Source organism: Lampetra planeri, chromosome 49, assembly GCF_965212315.1.
Source record: "Lampetra planeri chromosome 49, kcLamPlan1.2.h2, whole genome shotgun sequence".
Lineage (NCBI taxonomy): Eukaryota > Metazoa > Chordata > Hyperoartia > Petromyzontiformes > Petromyzontidae > Lampetra > Lampetra planeri.
The window spans coordinates 7,445,496-7,469,195 of NC_136155.1; the positions used below are offsets into that span (position 1 = coordinate 7,445,496).

At 48.6% G+C, this 23,700-nt stretch overlaps 1 protein-coding gene across 3 annotated transcripts in view; it reads right to left on the reverse strand.

The window, feature by feature from the left end:
• Window positions 1-23,700, reverse strand: part of LOC144733928 (guanine nucleotide exchange factor VAV2-like) — a 235,553-nt gene that overhangs the window by 91,141 nt on the left and 120,712 nt on the right. For all 3 annotated transcript variants that reach the window (XM_078615947.1, XM_078615948.1, XM_078615946.1), the window contains exons 4-5: window positions 7,344-7,412; window positions 4,350-4,458 (exon numbers count right to left, since the gene is read on the reverse strand). In XM_078615947.1, the coding sequence (XP_078472073.1) occupies window positions 4,350-4,458; window positions 7,344-7,412 (178 nt within the window). The remainder of the gene's footprint in view (window positions 1-4,349; window positions 4,459-7,343; window positions 7,413-23,700) is intronic.

Below are 23,700 nucleotides of genomic sequence, written 5' to 3' on the forward strand. Positions count from 1 at the left end.
TGCCAACACATTGGCACGTTGCATAGTTGGGTCTTGCCTCGACTATTACAACTCCGTCCTAGTCCGGTCCTCCTCTGGCAACCTAAAAAAACTTCAAAGACTACAAAACAACCTGGCACGCATCGTCATTGGCCGCACTCATCCCCGTCTCGACTCACTTGCCTGTCTCCGTGCCCTCCACTGGCTACCCATTGCCAGCAGGGTCACATATAAGATCGCCTGCCTCTGCCACCATGCCTTCACATCTGCCTGTCCCCCGTACCTCTCTTCATTATTGACGACTTGCAGCGCAGCACACGGCAGATGCCTTTGCAGTGCGACTCACGACCTCCTCTTGATACCAAGATCCAGGATGGTCACGTCAATGTGCCGCTTCTCGGTGGCTGCCCCAACAGTCTGGAACGCCATCACCCCTCTGCACATTCGCAGCATCGCCTCGATCGTCTCCTTCAAGAGACACTTAAAAACTCACCTCTTCAACCACGTGCTTTCGAGTGACTCTGAGCTTGGCTCCACGCCTCTGAGTTGCGGCTGTTAGGTCCGCAAATTTGCGCGCGTTATAAATTGCATTATTATTATTATTACGGTCTGCAGAAGTTCCACAGTTGTGGGTGGGGGGAGGATGTTGCTTTTTATAATCCCAAATTAGTAATATACAAGATAATTTTCTAATTTGCCGTATCTGTATCGTGATGCCATTGTGGCACATGGTGTCAGTTAGTCAGATAAAAGCCGCCCCCTCCCCCCATAAAAATAGTCATCAAAATGCTATAAACTGAATCCCCAGCCAAGGTGGCTGATGAGAGCTCAATGCTGACCCAGGCAGGAAAACACGTAGGCCACGCCCTCCTGCCCTCTGACCCCTGACTTTGGCGGGAAACCAGCATCAGGTTCGCAGCAGTGAAGGTGCCAACCCCGTGAGGCAGTTTGAAACGGGCTGAAATAAAAGTGATGATTAAAATAAATCTACCTACACAAAATCTCCACAACCCACTGTTGTGCGCCCGTTGACACCTGAATTGACTGATTTTCTTCATTTTTAAACAATTAATGTGTCACCACCGGATTGGACAGTTCGGAAGTGCTAAACCAGGACCACTAAATCGCTCGCTGTTTTCAAATGACTACACGGAATATTGAACGTCCACTGTGAAGCAGAGGGCGAGGAGGACTCTTTGGTGAATGCCCCTTTGCAGGAATAACCAGGGTCGGCCTGACGGGGTTCGAGCCGCGAGCCTCCACAACAAGCGGGGAACGCCGCTGCCGCTGAGCCGTGTGCCACTAACCCGTGTCAAGGACTTGATCTACCAGACTGTCGCTGTGTTCGCACGCCGCTCTGCAGCACACAACCATTCTCTTCCTGCACCTTCCCTCGCTCTCGCTCATTCGCGACGCACTGGACAGGCAAGAGTGCGTGATGCCATGAATTCCGACCTAAGTACTGCTCGGAAATTTGGAATTCCCTCTCATCATCTCTCTTCCCAAGTTCTCACAAACTTGCTCAATTTGAGAAGCGCGTTCATTCTTGTCTGTTACTCTAACCGTGTTGTTTGTTGCTGGCCGGTTGGAATTTTGGGGCTTTGGCGCTGTGCTCGGGATCCGTGATACACAAAAAGAGAGATTCGAACTCAGCATCTCAGCTTTGTCAGCTCAGACCTCCGAGGAACCAGGACCCCATCTGAGAGCTCAGAACCTGAAGCATCAATAGAGAACTGGAAATGGTGGTGAGGCAAACGGTGACGCCAACGAGTTATAAACATGGAGAGAAGGGCAAGGCGCTTACCAGGACCAGGCGCTTCTGCAGCGTAGGGCAGAGAGACGTAAAGCTGTTAGCTGGTCGCAGCTGCAAGCCCCAGCAAGGAGAGCGTAAGCAGAAAGGGAAGCAAGGCCAGGGGGGGGGGGGGGGCGCAGCAATCAGTAAGAGACAGAAACGAGCGCGCGGAGAGACAAACAAGAAATATAACGACAGCAACAAAGAGGAGTGCGGCAGCGCAGCGACAGTTAAAGGTGGCGGCGCAACAGAGCATCGCTGCCATTAGCGCCGGCATTAAGGGTCAATTAAGATTTAATTGGGACCAAAAGTTTCCGCGCTTCTCAGGGAATTCTGTAGATTGGAAGTAAATGGCATGAGTTCATCAGCGCGAGGGCCACGGGTTCAGGGAATTAAATGCTCATGCTCAATCTGACTTGCAGGGGTTAAATCAGAGTTAGTTCATCGACAATGGCGATGGCAAAAGGCATCGCTGTGACAAGACAGCGGCAGCAGCAAACAATGGTGGCTACACCGTGCTGATCATTCATAACACAGTCCCCTGCTGTCTGAAAGAGTCCTCATCAGCCGTGATCAATTCAATGCTGGATAAAGGCCTTCCACAAGCCATAGCCATCTTTCACGATCCGGCGATGTAATAATCCACCCAGCTCATGTGTGTTTTTACTCATTTTAAGTTGAGAGGACCGATCCTATGGTCACGAGCATGCTGTCTAGAAATCACCGCTTGTGGCCATTTTGTCTCTTCGACCACAACTCGAGGAGTTCAGAGAATGTGGCCACAAGTGACAAAATTGTCACACATTCAGTTCTTGAATTGAGGAAGGTTGTAAGGAAGACCTTGTGTATTTTTTTTCTTAAATCTATTCATTTCCAGCTGCTTTAACTTGTCCGTTGTGATGGGTTTTCTCGTCATTGAACAATTTGAAAAATCACCGTTTTCGTGCTTCATTATTAATACTCTCATTTGTTTCCAGCCTGCAGGCACTTTCCTGTCTGGTGAGTTTCCCATCACTTATATCAAGTATTAAATGGGTTACTTTGCGGCAAAACCAGCAGCAGGATAAATAAAAGTCAAAAACAAGTAATGCGTCTCCTTGTCCAAACAAAGCATTGGGCACTTCTCCATTGGTGGTGCTTTAGCCAGAGGTGGAATGTCCACATTCCTGTCAGGAACGAGTCTCTCCAAAGAATGACCACTCTTGGTTTTCCACAACATGGTAAAGTGCAAATTGCTCAATTGGTATTTTGCTGGAAGAGGAATGACCCGGGTCCCTTTCGCATATGAGACTCATTCTGGTCTCTTCAGTTCTCACCTGATTAAACAAAATAAACTCAATTTCAACATCACATCACATATCTGCCCTGGCCAGTTAACCTACGCCCACACCCAGTGCAGTGATTGTGCATGGAATAACTATCCGTCTCTACCGACATTCACACATTTAACATTTTCACATATCCGACGACGTCTCAGTCCTCGGCAAGTTGGAAATACGACGTTGTATTGCACCCGCTTTGTCGACGGCCAAGAGATGATGAACCAAAATCCGTCCTCAACTGGAAACTGAACTCACAAAATTCCCAACTGTAATACGGCCAAAAATGTAACGGGGAGGCGGAAGGTCTAATTGGCAAAAAGAAATATGAAACCACTCAGAACAGTACCCCCTTAAGACTTTGCCACCATCGTCGCTGGCCCCTGAACAGCACCTCGCTAGCAGCACACACAGCAGTCGCTCCCAATTAAGAGCCGACAGTTAGCCAGCAGGGCACGGCTATGAAGGTGGGATCGGGGGTAGGACGACCCGGGTGCCTAGAGGACATGCTCCAAAGTCTGGATGAAGCCCCTGGGAGGCGTTGGCTGCAGTGAGGGTGGAAGTGTTAAGCCTGTGAATGAAATTAGTGATGACAATTTTCAGCGATGAAGTGGGGTTTTTTTATTATTATTTTTTATTCAACGACCGACTATGAATTTACAAATTCCGTGGGGAGTGGCGATGGCTACGACTGCTGCCCACCTAAGACGAAGAACATGGCCGACTGCGTCGACTTGGAGTTAACGAGTCTGAAGACACACACTCATCATTTAGTATTTTAAATTAGAGTTTAAAAATATCACGTCCACCGTGCACCAAGGAAAAGACCAAAACGTTGTGATTGGTTACGTATGTATGTAAATAGAAAGATTTACCGAGTTAAATGATTGGCCCACCTGATAATATCCAATGGGGAAAAAATTGCGGGCCCTTAACACCCCATAATTTGAAAAAACTCAAGAGCAGATTGAACATTTGTTTATTTTAGTCGACGAGATGAACAGTGACTACATGTAATCCCCAGACTCAGACTTGACTAATATCCACAAGTTTGCATCTCCGATTAGCCCGGTTGGCGATGTACGCTGCAAAAGAGGCTCAACATACAAACATACAGGTTGTCATTGACGAGACGAACACCATGACTGAATTCAAAAGTTCGCATTACGTAAACAATGGGTAGGGGAGCTGCAGTGCTGGGGGAAGAGGGACGTGGCCGGGATGAGGTGGGCACCAGGGAGAGGGTGCCGGTCACTTACCGATGGGGGATGCGCCTCCACCTTCATGATGTCCTCGTAGATCTCGTCCCCTTCCCCGTCGCACGGCACGCAGTCGTACAGCTCCTCCTCGTTCTCGATCTCTCGCTCGCTGCCGGGGGAGGCGCGCAAACGTTAACGGCACATCGGGCAAGGAACGCCGGGCGGAGGCGTTTGCCCTCCTTCCGTTCGCCCTGCTGCTGCCCGAGCCCACGACAGCTGTCCCCGCGATCGCGCCGGGCCGCGGCCACCATCGCTCGCACCTCCGTGGCAAAGACCCGAGCTCGCCGCTCCGTCCGCGTCCCTTGGATGCCGTTGTGTTATGGGTGAACGTGTACGCCCCGCGTGTGCCTCACGTAACTGTGGTGTAGGCTGGGTACCCCCACGGTTCCTCTTCCATGTTGTCTCGTCAGCGCGAAAGAGTCGGGAAAACTACTACGTATTTTTGTACGTTGAACTTCTTTCGCACCATACGTTGCCAACCGTGCTAATCCCAAAGCTCCCGGTGACAGCAGTCAATTCTGTTGCAGCCTCAGCCAGTGCTGGAAATTCCACATTTCCATGGTGGTAGCCAGACTATCCATAGGTTGATTGCAATGAGGGTGGCTGGTGTTATTTAACAAAGCTGAACTCATGAGGATTCTATGCGTGCCCATTGCATGAGTGGAGAGTTTCTGTTTCCCTTTGTAATAAATTAATATTATATTGAGTAAAGCATTACATTAATATCACTGACATGCATTGTTCATTTTTCCTAAACATTTTCTTAAGAATGTTTTCCTCAAGTCAGATTAATCTTTAGCCCAAGCACATCACCATCAGCAGCCGCCATGTATGTATGCTGAACTTCTTCCACCACCGTACCTAACTAACTGTGATAATCGGAGGCGCGGGACATGATCTATCCACTCCCCAAGCCGCTGCCGCCATCTCTCACGGTGCTGCAGTGCGCGCGAGCCGATTCCACCGCTCCGTCTCCGCGGTGGACGTCCAACTCGGACGCGTTCCCTCCTGTTAGCCCACCGCACAAGCGGCGCTGCCCTGGTGCAGGGAGGTTTGCTGAACACGGCTCGGCTCGGACGCGCCGCGTTCTCCAGAATCGAAATACTTCCGCCTGCGGCTTGAGCTGGCCTGTTGGCTTGCTCCATTCGCCTGGGCCAGTGGCTGCACGGTGCCCTCAAGAAACGATGTTGCCGAGTGCCACTGTGAGGTCCGCAGTTCAATCACGTCCCGGGGGAGGAACGGTGGAAATGGACCTTCTCCGCCGGTTGTTCAGGCCGCCCCGCTCGCGCCGTGAATTTAACAGCCGCCCGCCCGGGGACTCTCGGTCGTTGGTACAAAACCAACCTCAATAATTCAGCGAGCTCAACTCCCGAACGGCTCCACTGAGTGACGTGGCACACGTTGAAAATTCAGGCCGATTCTAAGATTTTTGGCGGCTATGTTTGACCCTTCACAACCAAGGTTGAAAGCATTTAATGCATTCGCTCTGTCCATGTGTGTGTCCGCCTTTCCTGTCTGTCTGTCTTTAACATGAGGTCACAAGAACTCTGGCATAAGATGATGAAACGTAAATACAATTTTGTATGAAGCTGTGTGGCTATTAGGAACGTAGTCTACAGTAAACAAGCCAAATTGACCCAAGGGTTGCCCAAAACCAACCCACGTTTTTGTCCCGACAGCTACTTACTGGCTTCCGTGCTGCTGCCTCAACACTTTTGGGGACAGGGCGCACGCTGGAAAGCGTGATAAGATTCCATGCGCACGAGCGTGATTTTGTTCGCCTCCCTTGTTTTGAACGTGACAGAGCGGAATTGGAGGAAGAAGTCAACGGACGTCATGCCACGGGATCCACACTGAACATCATTAACGAGCACACACGAGCCTGCCAGTTGAGCACTTGGGTTCGAGAACCAAATTCTTTACAAATTAAACATTAAAGGAACTGCCAACTGTGCAGGGAAGTACATAATCATGCTGTTTGCTACCAGCTAAATACCTATGCTGATTTGGAGCACAGTGTTTGGCGGGGAAGCGATTCTGTGGCCTGTGCCAAGTCGAACATTATGAGCTCGTGAGCAGGATGACTTGTTCCCGCTAAAGCAATACAACTTTTAACTCCTTCCAACTCGCCCACCATTAGGCCGCTCAATGCGACCGCATTTCAAGACGCTCTATGTAAACCATGGACTTATTAATTTGCAGAGAAAGGGAGTCAGTCATAGGTATAGAGGGGGAAATTAAGCTCTTGAGACTGAAATTAAATAGGGGCAGGGAGTTTATGAGTCTCTGTGCAAGCCTATGGGTCTCTTTGTGAGTATGGATCTGTGCGAGCCCATTTGTCTCTCCATGAGTCTGTAGGTCTCTGTGCGAGTCTATTGGTCTCCGTGTGACTCTACGTGTCCCTTTGTGAGTCTATGGGTCTCTTTGTGAGTCTATGGGTCTCTGTTTGAGTCTATGGATCTCTGTGTGAGTCTTTGGGAGTGAGAGGCAGTCAGCCATAGGCACAGGAAAAAATGTGAGGTCTCGAGCCTGGATTTGAGCAGCGGCAGAGATTCGACAGCACAGAGAGGTGGGGCAAGGCAGTTAAAGACTACAAGGGGAGAAGAGGCACGAGTGACCTCCTACTGAGCAAAGGTTGACTGGGGGCCTTGTCTGCCTGGAAACACTCCAGTGGAATTTCTGACGAAATTTGAAAAACACCTTTACCACCAGCAGCCAGTGACATTGCAATAAAATATTGCAGATACTTTCCTATCTAAGGCCTTCACTTCACCTGCCACTCAGTTTATTGCAACGCAATTCGATGCATGAACGCAATATATAAGATTTTTTGTAAAAAAAAAAAGTCACGCAATATTTTATCTCAATATGAATAATTCAGCTCTGGGATGGTTCGTGCCATCATTAGTTGCTCCCAAAAGTTGCTCATTTTACCAACACACCGTTGATTACAGTAGAAACAAACGTGTCACATCTGACAAATAACATACTTACTCGGCCATCTCTTCCAAGCTTCTGTAAATGTCTTCATTGTAATCCGTGGTCTCTTCATTAGGAAATGGCCTGAAGCAGAGAAATGGGTTATTAAAAAGGAACACATTTTTTTTCATGCTTTCATCCTCATGCAAATTGACAATTAATTATGCCGGTGAATGTTCCTGGATTCTCCCGCGCTCCGCTAATGAATACAACAAGAGCCGCCATTTGCCAGAAATTGGCGGTGACAGCACCGCAACACTTGTGCCAGGCTAGATACACGTTGAGTCCACGTGAAGTGTCGAAGGCTCGCTGGCAAGAAGAGGTCATGGGACAGACCCAAGTGCCGTGGGTTGACTGACTAAAAATGACAGCGATACGCCACGCACTAACCGCGACACTTCTGCTACCCACACGACCGCATTAGATACACGTACACACACACACACATCCATAAATACATACAGATGGAGAGATATATAGACACATAAAGACACACATAAATGCGTGCACACATACACACACGCTGAGATCGTGTGTGCTCGTGTGTATGCATACGATACGGACGCATACACATAAATAAGTACATACAGACAGGCATATATAGAGACGTAAAGATAAGCATCCGTGCATGCAAATACAATCATACAGACACACATACACACGGACACATACAAAGACAAAATCCCCCCCCTATAGTCTTAGCAGACTTTTGGGGCAAGTGCTGTTAGCGAGCACCTTTAAAGGCCAGCACACTGCACGAGGGCGTGGCCAATGCCCACTCCCGGCCGCTTTTGTCTCTCTCGTGCTCATGTTTGTACATCGCACCGGGTACTCATTTGAGTCTGAGTCAGCTGAGGGGAGGCCCAGGACCGGTTCAGATAATCGTCACTGGTGTTGGCCGTGAGCGGGAATGGAACTCGGGTCGCCGACTTCGTAGCGCAGGGTACTAACCACTGCAATGAATATCCACATGAGCACATGCAACGAGACCTTGATGTAAGCACACGAAGCATGTGTGTAAAAACACGCGCACACACACACACACATCTCCCATTTAGCAATATCTGTTGTGGTCTAATCCAGCGCTTAACAGAATGCAAATGCATGGGTGGCGGCTGCTCCTACAGAAATTCATATTCAGAATAGTCTGTTGGTTCGGGAAGAAGACACACTTGCCCGAATAAGTTCACGTGAGCATGGCCGAAACATAAGCCCGCTCCAGAACGATGTCGGCTTCGGTATGCACGTGCGTTGAACTTCTTTCTCACCGTGCGTAGCCAACCGTGCTAATCGGAGGTGCGGGGGAAGGACAACAAACTAAACACAAATAGCAGTTCTGTTCCCAGAGCGGGGCTAGACGCATTACACGAGGCGCGCCTTGATTATTCTGCATTGATATTCCATTCCCAAGTCATCTGCTGCCATGATATGTGCATTAGACAATAGCTGGGAGCAATAATTATGCACATCGCTGCCTCAGAGCTCAGGGAAACATATGTCACAGCGGCTCAACAATGCGTGAAGTATTTCAGTGTCCTACACAACTACTCCTCGCCGATTATATTTTATATTTTGTACATATTCGTGTATTTTTTAATTCAGGGATTTTAAGTTCAACGCAAGGCATTCGTGGCAGTGGAGGTGTTACGGGTATTTGCAATGCGCGAGAGCTGGGGACGACTGGTCGATTAGACAAATTAATCGACCTAAGCATTTTATTCGATTACTTATTTATCCACGTGGTCAATTTACTCGGGACCCTTTTTAAAAATGGTGGCCACAACCACATCCTGCCTCCCGAAGGCGGGAAATCCCCGACAATCCACGTCCAACTGATGATGATGATGATTCTGACATCACCAAGCCTTGGCCATCACCTCCCGTCCAGCGGCATACATGTGAACAGAGGTGAGACTTTTTTTTTCCGACTACATTCGTGTTATCCGACTCTTTTCAGTCATCAGACTTCTCACAGATAGCCCAGCTCTACCATGCGTGTATAAATCTGGCAACCGGAGTTTATTTTCCCAACCATGGAGACGGTGGTGTCGCGTGGATGGCCATGGGCTCTTCGCGCGATGAATTCCATGGGGCTGTCTGCCTGTCAAATTTCCACCCCTCTTCATGCCTGGGCCTCACCGGCCCATGAGACCTGGTGCAGCTGCAGTGCCCGCAACACCAATTAGCTAGGTCACTGCACTCATAACATGAGTGGCGAGTGATATCTAAACTAGTTCTTCAGCCCACAGCAACCGCTTTACCAAGGAAGGCCTTCATCCAGCAGTGTGCCGTCGAGCTGTCCGGCGTGGTTATGACATGCACCCGTGTGCTGTCTGAGAATTTGTCCGACGCTTTTCAGTTCCTGAAGAAGCCCCCCAGCACGTGGAGCGAAACGTCGGACGGCACACGCTGAACGAAGCGCGCCGTGACCTGAATGCATTACGTGCGTGGGTGCGTTGCCTCATTTCACTAATGCACACACACGTCCGAGCGAAATAAAACATTGTCACTTTTTAAATCACGATGCCAGCACGTCAGGGCCTTGCAATAGCCACAACTGTGTGGGCTATATACAGCAGCCCAACTCTCCACGTGTTTTTTTCCCCTTCAGTCTTTACAGATGGCTGTGTTTGTTTACGGTTGAGTGGATAATTACTCTGCTTCCTGAAAATATTTTCCAATTGGTTTAAGGCAAATTCTCTGAACATGTGACGATTTTAATTGTGCACTACCTGTGGGAAATACTGGTGAAATAATCCAAAGAATAAAAAGGGTCAATCCAATATAATGTCAACATCGTCATCATCACCATTGGAACCTCATTTGCCAGTAGCAAAATATGATAATTGTTTTTTTACCCTTTTATCTGGCAACAAAACTGACACTTTTTTTTACAAGGAGTCATGTTTGCATTGACCACAATACCTGCAGTCGGAATGCAAACAAAAAACATAACTCTGATAATGTATGCACTATTCTTTGGTTCTTTTCGGTTAAGTCACGTCTAAAAATAAAATAATAACTCAAAATAAAATAACACATTACGACGTTTCGATTGCAACACAAGCAATCATCATCAGGCATAAAAGAAATAGCAACAAAAATCTAACTAGAAAAAACTATAGACAGACATACAAGCAGACAGACATCACATGTCTGTCTATAGTTTTTTCTAGTTAGATTTTTGTTGCTATTTCTTTTATGCCTGATGATGATTGCTTGTGTTGCAATCGAAACGTCGTAATGTGTTATTTTATTTTGAGTTATTATTTTATTTTTAGACGTGACTTAACCGAAAAGAACCAAAGAATAATTCCTGCAGTCACGAAAGCTCCTAAATTAAGAATGTATGCACTGTCCTTGAAATGTATTGGTCCACACCCGAGACAGCTTTCCTTAGAGCCTAGTCTCAGATGGTGTTGGACCAGATGACGTCATCTGGTCCAACACCATGTGAGACTAGGCTCTAAGGAAAGCTGTCTCGGGTGTGGACCAATCAACTTCAAGGACAGTGCATACATTATCAGAATTATGTTTTTTGTTTGCATTCCGACTGCAGGTATTGTGGTCAATGCAAACATAACTCCTTGTATTAAAAAGGTGTCAGTTTTGTTGCTAGATAAAAGGGTAAAAAAACAATTATCGTCACCATCTCTCACGATCCTGCGATGTACTTATCCACCGAGCCTTCCCACGAACAAATTTGTTCATGCCATCTCCTCACTGGACTGTGCGTCCTCACAGATGCATTCCAATCCAGAAAGCATTCCAATCCAGAAAATTATCATCTGTTGTGAAATAATTATAATGAAACAACAGCATGAACTCTGTGGATGAAATATTGTCAGCCTATTCCTTACATGTGTATTTACTTGAACAGAAATCTTGAGTGATCTTCCAGATGGTGTGGCCGGCAACACAACCGGCCACCTTTGTCTCCCCAGTGACGATGTTTCCACACCGTGCCAGGTCGAACTCATTTCAAGGCGACCTATTGGAGGCTGAGGATGGATTCGGATAAACCTCGCCACCGATGTCAGCCGCGGCTGGGAATCGAACTCGGGTCTTTCAGGATCAATCGTGATAACCGCAGGAGCCACCGTCCCCCAGACAGCAAAGCGCACGGAGCAACAGGCCAAGTAAAGACACACACAGACACGCGTGCGCACCAGCCAGACTATCAAGTGAGGCGAATACAACCCGTAGAGAAGCAACAAAGGGATTATGTATGCGTGCACCTGTTCCTGAAGCCTCCCAAAATAGTGGAAAACAAAAACAGCAGGGTTCAGACGCGAGTTCGGCGAGCGCCGCCTAATTGCCGGGCCAGATCCTCATCCAAGGATCTGGCAGCCGCCCCCTGGTTGTGCCAGACCGTAAATATTTATGTGCACATGAGAAATGCCAGGAGACTTCCCTCCGCGACGATCATTAACCTTTTCCTTGGTCCGTACGCTCTCGGCTTCTCCGCCACGTTCCTTTCGTTCGGCGGCGCGGCGCTTAGAGGCGGCGGCGCTGCAGAATTCCCAATGAGCAGGGTTCACGGCCAGTTCATAAATATCCACCCGGAGGGGCCGATAATTATTAACGTCCACACCTACTAAGGGGTCCGCCGAGTGAGCTCAGCCCGGCGAAGGAGCCATGCCCTCGTCGTAGCTTTAGGGACAAATTAGAGCGACGAGCCACCGCAGCATCCGCCACCTATCCCGTTGTGTAGAAAAGAGCCTCGATCATTATATTAATGTTTCAGTGTCGGCCATGTCAATCGACTGCTGGATGAAGACCTCCCCATTCAGCATCAGCAGTAGTGCCGAGATGTTTGACCGTGCATGGCCATGCTGGTCAGTGTGCATTAGGGGGTCAACTACCGGGTGAGCTATCACTCGACACAGACTTCAGCCACGGCTCATGGCGCAGTGAGTTAATCACTGCACCACCGCTCCACCATGGATTTGTGTTGTTTGAACGACTTATGGGTGCTCCATAAGCAGACAATTACGGGTCACTGGAATTAACATCAGTCACGCTATATCACATTTAAATTTGCGAGAATAAATATAGTGTCAAGCTAGGCATGTCGTGGTTGAGGCTTACAGGGGCATCAATTTTTAAGCTCATGATACATCATATCAAATCACGTTCGTAAGAACAAATGCATTTCAAATTAGCGCACATTGCACATAATGGGAGCACTTGACCTTGGCAGCTATTGGTGGCTGCCACATTTACCGCAATGTAAAAATATATATATATATTTCAACTCTAGAATCCCTCATTCAGGCTTATTCGATGCAATTCTGGAGGGTAAAACCTCCAATCAAACAGCCGTGGGGACATTTCCACAAAAACAAAAAACTCCACAGCTATTACCGTCACGTAATTTCAATACTTTTAAATACATCGAGAACGATGGGTGACATGAACATTATTTTGACGGGCCTCCTTGTCGACCGGCCCGGGGGCACGTCGAAGCTTTGTCTGGAACGCGACGCCACGTGCGAGCGGACAGGCCCGCTCAAAGAGCGGGCGATGTTCCGGTACCTCCTTCGCACGCAGCGTGTCACACGAAGGTGCAGAGATTTCAGATTCCCTCCCACTGTCGGCCCGGAGTGATGGCACGCTCCGGCAATCTACGATCTGTGGCAAAGAGAGTTCTGCAACGGCTAGCCAATTCTCAAAGGGCGGCAAAGGGTAATTCCTGTGTACATTTTGTATCCTGTTCCACTATTACGGCCGAGCCTCGTAAACTTCTGCCGCAACGCAGTGGGCCGTCTGCGCGCCGCGTGTCTCGTAGCGTTGCTCCTAAGCAATGTTGCTGTGGCGACTATTTTTGGCGCAACACATTCCTGAGAAGTCAGATGCTGCTTTTCCCCAGTCATTGGAAACGGGAGCCGAACCGTCCCGGATCATTCTTTACGGGGCCTGGTACAGGCCGTTTCTTTTCAGGCCCAGCCGCTCACCTCCACATTCCCACCCTCTCCCCTCGCTCGCTCCTTTTCACTTCCCTTTGCAGCCAGAAGGATGATCATTAATCTATATATATACGCTCGAATTAGCTTATGCAATCCCAAGTATAAAATCGTAGAATTTAGAATGTTTTACCGCTTACTTATTTATTTTTCGCAAACACGCCCCTTAAGTTGATCTACAAGAGAGACGACAATGACCACCCGCCTCTCTTCCACGGATACCCCGAGACATCGTGACTGGTGCCGAAGCTTAAAGGCTACAGCTCTCCGAGGAGAGTGAGCCATGCAGCCCGGTTCAAGTATATTCCATGGCCCGGGTGGTGCTGGCTTGGTCCTGTGAAGGTCGCTGTGGTAAAACTGGGCCAAGCGCAGTTGCCCGATGCGCAAAGCAGGCAAGCTTGCTTTGCAGTGGCGATAATGTCTCTGAGCTCAAATCAGAATCAGAATATTTATTTAAACTGGAGGAATCCAATGAGTGATTAAACTATTTAATACAGATGTCCAGTAGGGGCTGGTCAGAACGTTACAACAACAAACAATACAGGAACACAATAGGAGCGCAAAGTATAGGAAATGTAGAAAAGTAACTTAAAAATATACAAATAAATCTAAACTATGTTTATCTTACCAGATAAAGCCCACTGAGGTATTGACTTATTTTTCGGAAGCGACCTGGCCACACATGAGTATGAGGCAGTGGTAATCTCACTTACGCACTGTGCTCTGAACCCGACGACATAAATTTGATTCGTGGCCACGGCTAACAATCAGTAGAGATTGATATCTGAACCAGCTCCGGACCCCCTTTACCAACCACGCACCGACCCAGCACGCTGAACAAAAATCCATGAATCTCCATGTGCGACGTGGCGTCGGGAGGTCTCCATCCAAGAGCAGACTGACAAAGGGCTGTAAGTAGTTTAATCACCATTGGAGGCCCTGACACAGTGGTTGTTGAAATTCCAAATGAGTTAAGGTCGCAATAAACGTCCCTTCACTGTTGACTTTCCACAAACGCGTTGCTCATTTTATCAACCCGGATGGGATAATGCACCAAGCCATGCCCCAGTGGTGTTTCAATTCACAACCCTTGTAATTACGAGTCAACTTGTAGGTCAATTGTCCAATGAAGAGGCTGGCCCCTGCCACAGGAATGTGGAAATTCTACCACTGGCTCGAGCCAAAAACAGAGGTGATAAGCGCGGTCCCACAACCATTTATGCATGGAGACACTTTCAACGCCGACTTGCTCCTTGCGATGATCATAAACCGCATTCGTAATTAGGGGCTGTTTTACGCTATTAAAGGTATCAGCACGCCCAATCTTGATTTCCTGCGAGACCGGGGAAAAAAACACGACTGGTTTGTTGGAATCATTATTGTTGTTTAAATTGCCACTGTAACGACGAATTGAAATTCACGCTGAGCCTGGTGGTGCACGTGCGTGAACCGGCGGCTCGAGAGGCAAGGGGGTTGGGCGATCACGTGCAAAACTACTCATACTTCAGCTCACCGAAGCCACCAAAGGCTGCAAGGCACCCCAGGAAATGGCAGTACAGCAAGCGGGTATCTTGAGCCCAACCCTATGGAAATTAAGTTGATTTTTCCTCGCTTCCTCAAAATGAAAAATATTCCAATAGAGAGCCCTTAAAGAGTTGCCACTTTTGGTATTTAACGAAATAATTCGGCATCGTATATCCCGGGACCCAATAGCCTCGTCCTGCGGGATCTTTAACGTTCACTTTGAAACAAATCTTTACGGTTATTAAACTTACAGTTGTAATTAGGGCGGCGATCGGATTTGAACCATGAACGTCTTGCACCAAGCGATAAACCCTTGGGAATTTATAGCAGCCGCCAAACAACCGAAACGCATGTTCGTTCTAAATGTGGAGGACCCGGAGAAAACTGAAAGCGACCGCCACATAGCGAGAGGATCACGCCAAGTACCAAATATACAACAGGCATCTTCAGGATCACTGAACTCAGAATGTTACAGGGAAGGGAGATAACATATTTTCACCGCCACAGCGCTAAGGCGGTGTCACTGCACATACAATGCTCGCAGCACAGGAATGTGTTGAACGCACGCGCTATATGCAAGGCTATATGGCTTTCTTAGTGTTCATTGGGGTCGTGCCTCGGATGACCCCCGCAGTTTGAGGAATTTTCTCACCAAGGGTGCAGCCGCCGCCCCCGCCATATTTCAGGAAAACTGACCGCCGTCACTGTTTCTCGAGATATCCCGCAAAACAACAACCAACAAACCTCAAAGGCTGCCACTTGGGATAATGAGCATTCATGTACGTGCTACGGCCCAGTGAAAGTCGCGCACAAGCGCCACCGTTGGGGATTTCACACTCGGCGAACCCTGTCGACGCCCAAGACCTTTACAGCCACTGCCACATGCAATCCGTTTCAAGTGAATAACGCGTCTCTCTCATGAAGAAGGTACCTCGACTGGGCAACCCATGACCGCTGTTGGAAGAAAAAAAAAACACGTATGTCGTGTGGGCTGTGGTTTGTTTAAAATACAAATACAGTCTTCAAATTCTCCAGGTACACGACAATTGCATGTTACTGGAACAATTCTCCTGCCAATTGTGCTTTTTTTAGATTCAGATATTTTTCGGAACTATTTTTTTCTCGTTAAAATTGTTTTTTTTTTCTAAAAGGAGAAGTTTTTGCCTCAATAAGGCCATTTGAACGCGTCCAGGAGTACATCCATCAAGAAGGAGATGGAGCGATGAAATCAGTTCATGTGCACTGATTCTCAGGACATTTTCCATAAGCCTCCCGCTTAAGATGTTTGGCCAAATCATTTTTGAGTAATTTGCGTGGGTGGAAACTGACTTGCCAGCCTCTTGAGATATGAACGTTTTATCGTCGATAATGATGAACAATAATAAATGATAACAAAGTATATACTTGCATAACCCTTTCATACCAGATATAGCAGCACATGCATAGCAGCACATAACAATGTGTGCCTGCTACTGGTTAGATTTAATAGCAATTCACAGCCCTTTGTCAATCTATTGCTAGATGAAGGCCCTCCTCACACCGTACCGGTCATGGGATTTGTTTCACCACGCTGGTCGCAGCAGCTTATTTGAGTGAACAATGCACACATTTTTATTATTTTTTTCTATCTACGTGGTTTGACCGAAAGATCCAAAGAAAATGCACACATTTGGCTTAACAGAAAATTTAAACGCAAATTTACAATTTTCTTCTGCGTCTCACTTATCATATCCAGGAGGCTGCAAAATTCCCCAAGCCCTCCACGCGTGGGCATTAACCACGTCTTCTGAGAGGTTTCTTCCCCAAGCCCTCCACGCGTGGGCACTAACCACGTCTTCTGAGAGGTTTCTTCCCCAAGCCCTCCACGCGTGGGCACTAACCACGTCTCCTGAGAAGGTTTCTTCCCCAAGCCCTCCACGCGTGGGCACTAACCACGTCTTCTGAGAGGTTTCTTCCCCAAGCCCTCCACGCATGGGTACTAACCACGTCTCCTGAGAAGGTTTCTTCCCCAAGCCCTCCACGCGTGGGCACTAATCACGTCTTCTGAGAGGTTTCTTCCCCAAGCCCTCCACGCATGGGTACTAACCACGTCTTCTGAGAGGTTTCTTCCCCAAGCCCTCCACGCGTGGGCACTAATCACGTCTTCTGAGAGGTTTCTTCCCCAAGCCCTCCACGCATGGGCACTAACCACGTCTCCTGAGAGGTTTCTTCCCCAAGCCCTCCACGCGTGGGCACTAACCACGTCTCCTGAGAGGTTTCTTCCCCAAGCCCTCCACGCGTGGGCACTAACCACGTCTCCTGAGTGGTTTCTTCCCCAAGCCCTCCACGCGTGGGCACTAACCACGTCTCCTGAGAAGGTTTCTTCCCCAAGCCCTCCACGCGTGGGCACTAACCACGTCTTCTGAGAAGGTTTCTTCCCCAAGCCCTCCACGCGTGGGTACTAACCACGTCTCCTGAGAGGTTTCTTCCCCAAGCCCTCCACGCGTGGGCACTAACCACGTCTTCTGAGAAGGTTTCTTCCCCAAGCCCTCCACGCGTGGGTACTAACCACGTCTCCTGAGAGGTTTCTTCCCCAAGCCCTCCACGCGTGGGCACTAACCACGTCTCCTGAGAGGTTTCTTCCCCAAGCCCTCCACGCGTGGGCACTAACCACGTCTTCTGAGAGGTTTCTTCCCCAAGCCCTCCACGCGTGGGCACTAACCACGACTTCTGAGAGGTCTCTCCAGCGTGGAAGAGCGGGCCAAATACCCTCTGGAAGGGCTTCTCCAGAGCTTCCTCAAATGGAGAGGCCCTTCTGCCAACAGTGCCGTGAGCAGGCAATTGCAGGACTGCCACCTTTACTTTCCGCATGTGCAAAGAAAACCTCCCAACGTCTCCGCCTAATCGCCACGCTCAGCAGCTCCACGTTGGTAGAAAGCCGATAAACATTTTCTAAAATTCGATACGATTGGCAGCAACAACAACAAAAAACAACCCCCAAAAAACACACACACGCACGGGCAATAATTATCAAAGATGCGTTATGCCCGGAGCTCCGAGCGCACAGCTCTATCGTCGCATCACACGCGGTACCAAGCGCGCTCATATCTCACCACACGCGGCCTCCGCAATCAAACACGCGCCCTCACTCACTCGCTCGAAAGAAAAACAAAACAAACACGCAAACACGCGGCGCCGACGAGACGCGGACACGAGTTGGCGCGTGCATAATTCATAGGGCGGACGGACGGACGGGACCAGCAGGCCGCGTAGCGCTCTGTCTAATCCATCAAGCCAGGTGCCGATTCAACTTGAATGACGCACACCCTGGCTGGCATGGGTGGGCAGCCCCCAGGGGAAGTTGCACTACCGGCCGACAGCGAATCGCCACGGACAGCAGCTACACTGCTACAGCTGCTGCAGCTTCACTGACGCTGATATTTGCTCGTGACGTGCATGTGTCCACTTAAGCGTGTTATTGAACCAGCAAAGCCGCGATGAGCCGGAGATGCCTGCAACTTTGGAATGTTTGGCCATTGCCATCAATGAGCGATTCATGGGTTCGGCCGTGTAAAGATCTAGCCGAATTTGTGTCATTAAGACCCTCCACCAGCTGACACAGCCAAACAAATTACATTGTCACATTTACGCACCGATTTTTTTACTGTTTCAGCTCACCGGGTGAGTCCAAGAACAATCCTCAAAACCAAGCTTCGTGATTAGAGACATCCGAGATTTCATTTGAAACTGCGTCAAACGTCATCTGGACGAGGACCAGAAAATAATAAATCCAGGAAGTCAGAGTAACCGTGTCATTGTTGAGCGTTTGCAATGAATGAGGCTTCGTGTGGGAGCAACCGAACGAGTGGGGGCAAATAAAAATGGCTTCCGTGAGTAATCGCTCGCCCATATTGGGTGAATATCTGCTCCGCTAGCACAATTAGCCTATAGGTAATAGGCTCATACGCAAAGAACTATTCCTTTATTGCAAACGAATTAGGGGGGGACAAATATACACGTATGAAAGTTAGAAATGTAACATGTTTGTAGACATCATTACCAGGAATTTGTCCATCAACACTCTGGGCAACCTTGCGAATGAGATGCCTCGTCTCAACAACTTACCCAGGTGATTAAACATTTTAATAACTACAATTTAAAACATTCCCTAACATCGTTTCCTAGAGTGGAACGGACATTCCAGTGGATCACGTGTTCTCCGATAGAGGAGAGAACCCCCCACCACCACCATTGCATAAACAGAGCTCCGTACAGACGGAATCCACAGAATCCGTCGCTGTACTCACATGTCTGGGAGGAAACCGGAGTGCCTGGAGAAACCCCCACAAAAGAGCGGGAATAGGGCTCAAATAACAAAGACAAAGATCCCCCGTATATGCCTTAACAGACTGTTGGGGCAAGTGCTGTTAGCAAGCACCTATGAAGGCCGCACGCCACACGAGGGGGTGGGTGGCCAGCACCACGCCCCGACCGCCTTTGTCACCCAAGTGGCGATGTTTACACACCGCACCAGGTACTCATTTGAGGCTGAGTCGACCTAGGAGAAGCCCAGGACCGGTTCAGATATTAGTCACTGGTGTTGGTGGCTGTGAACGGAAATCAAAGAACACAAACACACACGTACGCAACCTACTGGATATCCTGCCACTCAGCCTAAACAGGTCCAGTCCTATGTGCATGGCAGTTGGTCACATTTGCCCAAAGTTGTATTGATGGTGACTTAAGGCAAAACAAAACGACAGAATGCACTTCGTCAAGAACTGCTGGTGGGTTTATTCTTTAAAAAAATTGCACAATGGACAGAGGCTGCGGCACTTCTTACAGGTCGCGGTGTCTCGTTTGAAGCTTAAACAGACCGGGGGAGTCTCACAGCGTGCGGTAGTCTCTGCACGGTCCACCGTACTTGGCCCCAAGTGGCCGGATTACGGGCGGGCGGCACCCAGGCCTGTTGGTGACGGGCCCGGGCCCAGACGCCCACGCGCCGAAGTCGAGAGCGTAAAATGGTCACTGAATTGGCGTCTGCCAACTCCAAAAACGGCCTGCTGATCAGCACCACCGCTGGCGTGCCACGGTTGAGTGCTAACCGCTTCATGTCAAGCTGTTTATATTTAAAACGCGCGCCTCGACGCTATCGTACGCGTGTCTTCAGAGTGAAAGCGACATGATTGCAGGCTGCCATGCCACGTTATTTTGACAATGGACATAGAGAGCACGACACCAGGCTAGTTAAAAGAAACACAACGCCCATTGTGCCCGTCTGCATAAAATATTGTGTTGACAATCCACGCAACAGGGCGTGGATGTGAACAAACTTCACAGGCTGGTTTAATCGCGTGCGGCTGCTCGGATTTGAACCCAGAATCTCGATGTGCCAGCTCAGCGCTTTGAACCGTGAGCCACCTGGCCACCTCATGAAATTTTTGCTCTCCTCCCCAATTTTATTTCCATTGCACTATGGCCGTTAGAAATAATCCATCCGGAAATATCGCATAGCGCCGCAATCCCATGTAACAGGGAACAGCTGCGCAAATGATTTCCAAGAACTTCTTCTAATAACCCTTCAAGTGGCCTTTTTGTCGTTTTATACACATTATGGGGTCACACTTTGCACCACATTCCGCTATGAGATTGGTGGGGTTTTTTGCATGACAGACACACGGATATATCTTCATATTTTCCAAGCAGATATTAAGTACAGAACCAAATTTAATATATTTGAGGGTTTTTATAAGGTAACCATTAGACAGACTGGAATTAGAACCCACATGGATCATGGATGGGCCGTCCAAATTCCAACCCAGGGTGTCTCAGCGGTGCCACCTCGGGTTTTCACGTTTACCATTGATAATTCAAATCATAAAACTCGACTGTGCTAAGATTTCCCCTTGCTCTGAGCACGCTCAACAAAAGTCAGAGTGATCTCCTGCTCGAATGAGCATTGAGGCGGTGCTCATCTCCTGTTTGCAAGTTGCTTCCCTTGCTTGCGTGGGGCTTCCTCCAGTTTCTCCAGCGTCCTCTGGCACGTATAATAAACACGCATCTATTCATTTGGCTGAAAAAATCATAATGTACGCGCCTTTGTATTTGCGGATCACACAGCATTTGCGAGATGCACTTGCATAAACTACGTTCTGTAAAAACTAAATATCCTGAGCCAGTGGTGGAAAATCCCAATTCATATTACAGGGGTGAATCTATGTCGAGGACAACCACTGTTGAATTCCCCACAACGTGGTAAACATTTTATTTACCCCAGAGGGAGGGATGGGCTGAGTAAACCCTGAAACCAAGATTCTAACTCGCAACCTTCCAATGGCGAGCCGCTCGCTCTACCACTGAGCCGCCTGGCCTTATCATTGATGCCCTTATCAGTGGCCACCACGGTGGCGAGATGTTAACTACCTCGCCCGGTATCCAAAAGGTCCACCCCGACGCTCGTATATTCGGAGTTTTTGTCAAGTGGCTGCAGGATGAAGGCTGCCCCACACCGTGTTGGTCACGGGCATTGTTTGACCAAATTTCACCACGCTTGTCGATGTCGGTTGGTGAAGAGGACTTGCCACTGATGCTAGCTGTGGCTCGGATCTGGGGCGCTGTGGTGGCGAGATCTTAACTACCTCGCCTGGTATACAGGAGGTCGTGGGTTCGATTCTGACCCTGTTGCCTGTATATTTGGAGTTACATGTCTCTCTCCCCATGGCTACGCAAATTTTTCTCCAGGTCCTCTGGTTTTTGACTCCACATTAAGAATCAACATGCGTTTAGAGTATCTGGCTGATATAAATTTCCACGTGATAAGCCACTTCGTTGAGCTATCATTTGTGGCCATGTTGCTTATGATAAAGAACTTCATAACTCAGTGGGCCTTACCTGGTAAAATAAAAATAGTTTAGTGACTGTCGACCGTGTAGGACCTTCTTGCGCTCATGGGACAGAGAACAAATCAAAAACAAAACACAATCAGCGCCGTTACAGCGCATCCACTTCCACACAACACCCTCTTGTACTCGGCTAATACACCGCAGAGAACTGTGGAAATGCGATCCGACCGTTTACATTTTCAAACGCCCTAGGGCGAGCGGGTCTGAAGGATTTAATTTGTTCCCCCTTAACTCCACCATCATGGTGGGGGGGGGAGGTATGGAATGCTGGAAGGTAAAAGTGTGGCTAAACTGGGCCATCACCTTAACTTACAGCTACAATATTAACGGGAAACGCCCAAGCACAGGATGATTTTTTAAATTAAAATGTTCTTGCTTTTAACCATTTGAGAGACGGATGGGATAACGTTTGTGTTGCTCAAGAGGCCTTGGGTGGGATGGCAATGTCAGAAATAATAATGCCAAGGATTATTTACGCAGGAAGGAAAGGCCTCGCTATGTCTCGAGACTTTTTTTTTCAGGACGGCCTTGATTTGATTACTTGGCCAATTACGCTTAAATTATGACTATTACTTTTTTTTTTAATTACCGGGTAAGACACGCTGAGTTAAAAAGCTCTTTTTCAGAAGCGGCCTGGCTATCACAAATGATAGCTCAACAAAGTGGAAGTGGCTTATCATGTGGAAATTTATAGCAGCAAAATACTCTAAACATATGTTTCTGTTTCTAAATGTGTAGGGAAAAACCGGGAGAACGTGATAACTCCAAATATACAGCAGGCATCAGGGTCGCGATCGAACCCGCGACTTCCTGTATACCAGGCGCGGGAGTTAACATCTCGCCACTATGGTTATTATCTGAAGGAACCAGGAATGAAGCCGACAGTACAACTGCAAATAGGGTTAGTTCGAGGCAGTTTGACCAAATGCCCGTCCAGCACCGCCTCACAACAACAATGGCGCTCGACCCCGAGCCCACTCCCTCCCACATGACAACAGCAACGCTGGTGTTCGGCACCAGCACGACCGCAACGCCGCACTGAAGCCTTTTCTCGGGCGCAACTCGCTCCGCTGGTGGAGGGGGGGCGGGCAAAAGATTAGGCCGCAGATAGAACGCGAGCGTCGGGAAGTAAAAACCTATATTGGCCAATTCATTCGCGCGATTCGGTGAGGCGTACTTTATAATTGGACGCTGTTTTCAAAAAGCCGCACGCACCCGTTAGATTAATTGGCCTCCCACCGGCGCATTTGAGGCGAAACAACAACAACAAAAATGTTGGTCTCCCCACGTGCACACGTTTGTGAAGTCTGACCCGCGGTCTCCGAGACTGAGCGAACAACTCGAGTCCTGAGGCTGCACACCTGAGCCAACAGTAACAGAGACGCAAGCTCTTGGGATCCGAGAGTCTGCACATATTTTACTGTGAAAACACACACAGTCGCCGTTCAGAATTGCACGCATCTTAAGATCAAACGTGTGCAGCAGTTGGCCCCGCTTGTAAAAAAATAAGCTTTTGGCTGCAGTTCCAAGTCTGGTCGTCTGTGAAAAAGAGCTTCATAGCTCATCGGATTCCTCCAGTGTAAATAAATATTCTGATTCTGAAGTCAGTGGTGAAAAATGTCACACTCCTACGGCAAGGACCAGTCTCTCCCACAAGACAGCTGCCATTGCCTATCCCGCAAAATGATTCTCATTTCACAAACCCCAGAGGGTTGATCAGCAGAGTTCGCCCTTTATGAGGATCACAGCTCACATCGTTACAATTATTAGCCGAGCTCTCTATCCACAGCACCACATGGCCGGATTTGCATAGATAATACGCACAGCCCTTGTCAAGCTGCTGCAGGATGAAGGCCTCCCCCACACCATGTTGATCATGGGCATTGTTCCCCCATATTTCACAACGGCTAGTCCATGTGGGTTGGTGAAGAGGACTTGCTACTGATGTTAGCTGTGGCTGGGATCTGGGGTGCCACGATGGTGAGATGACCACTATCTCGC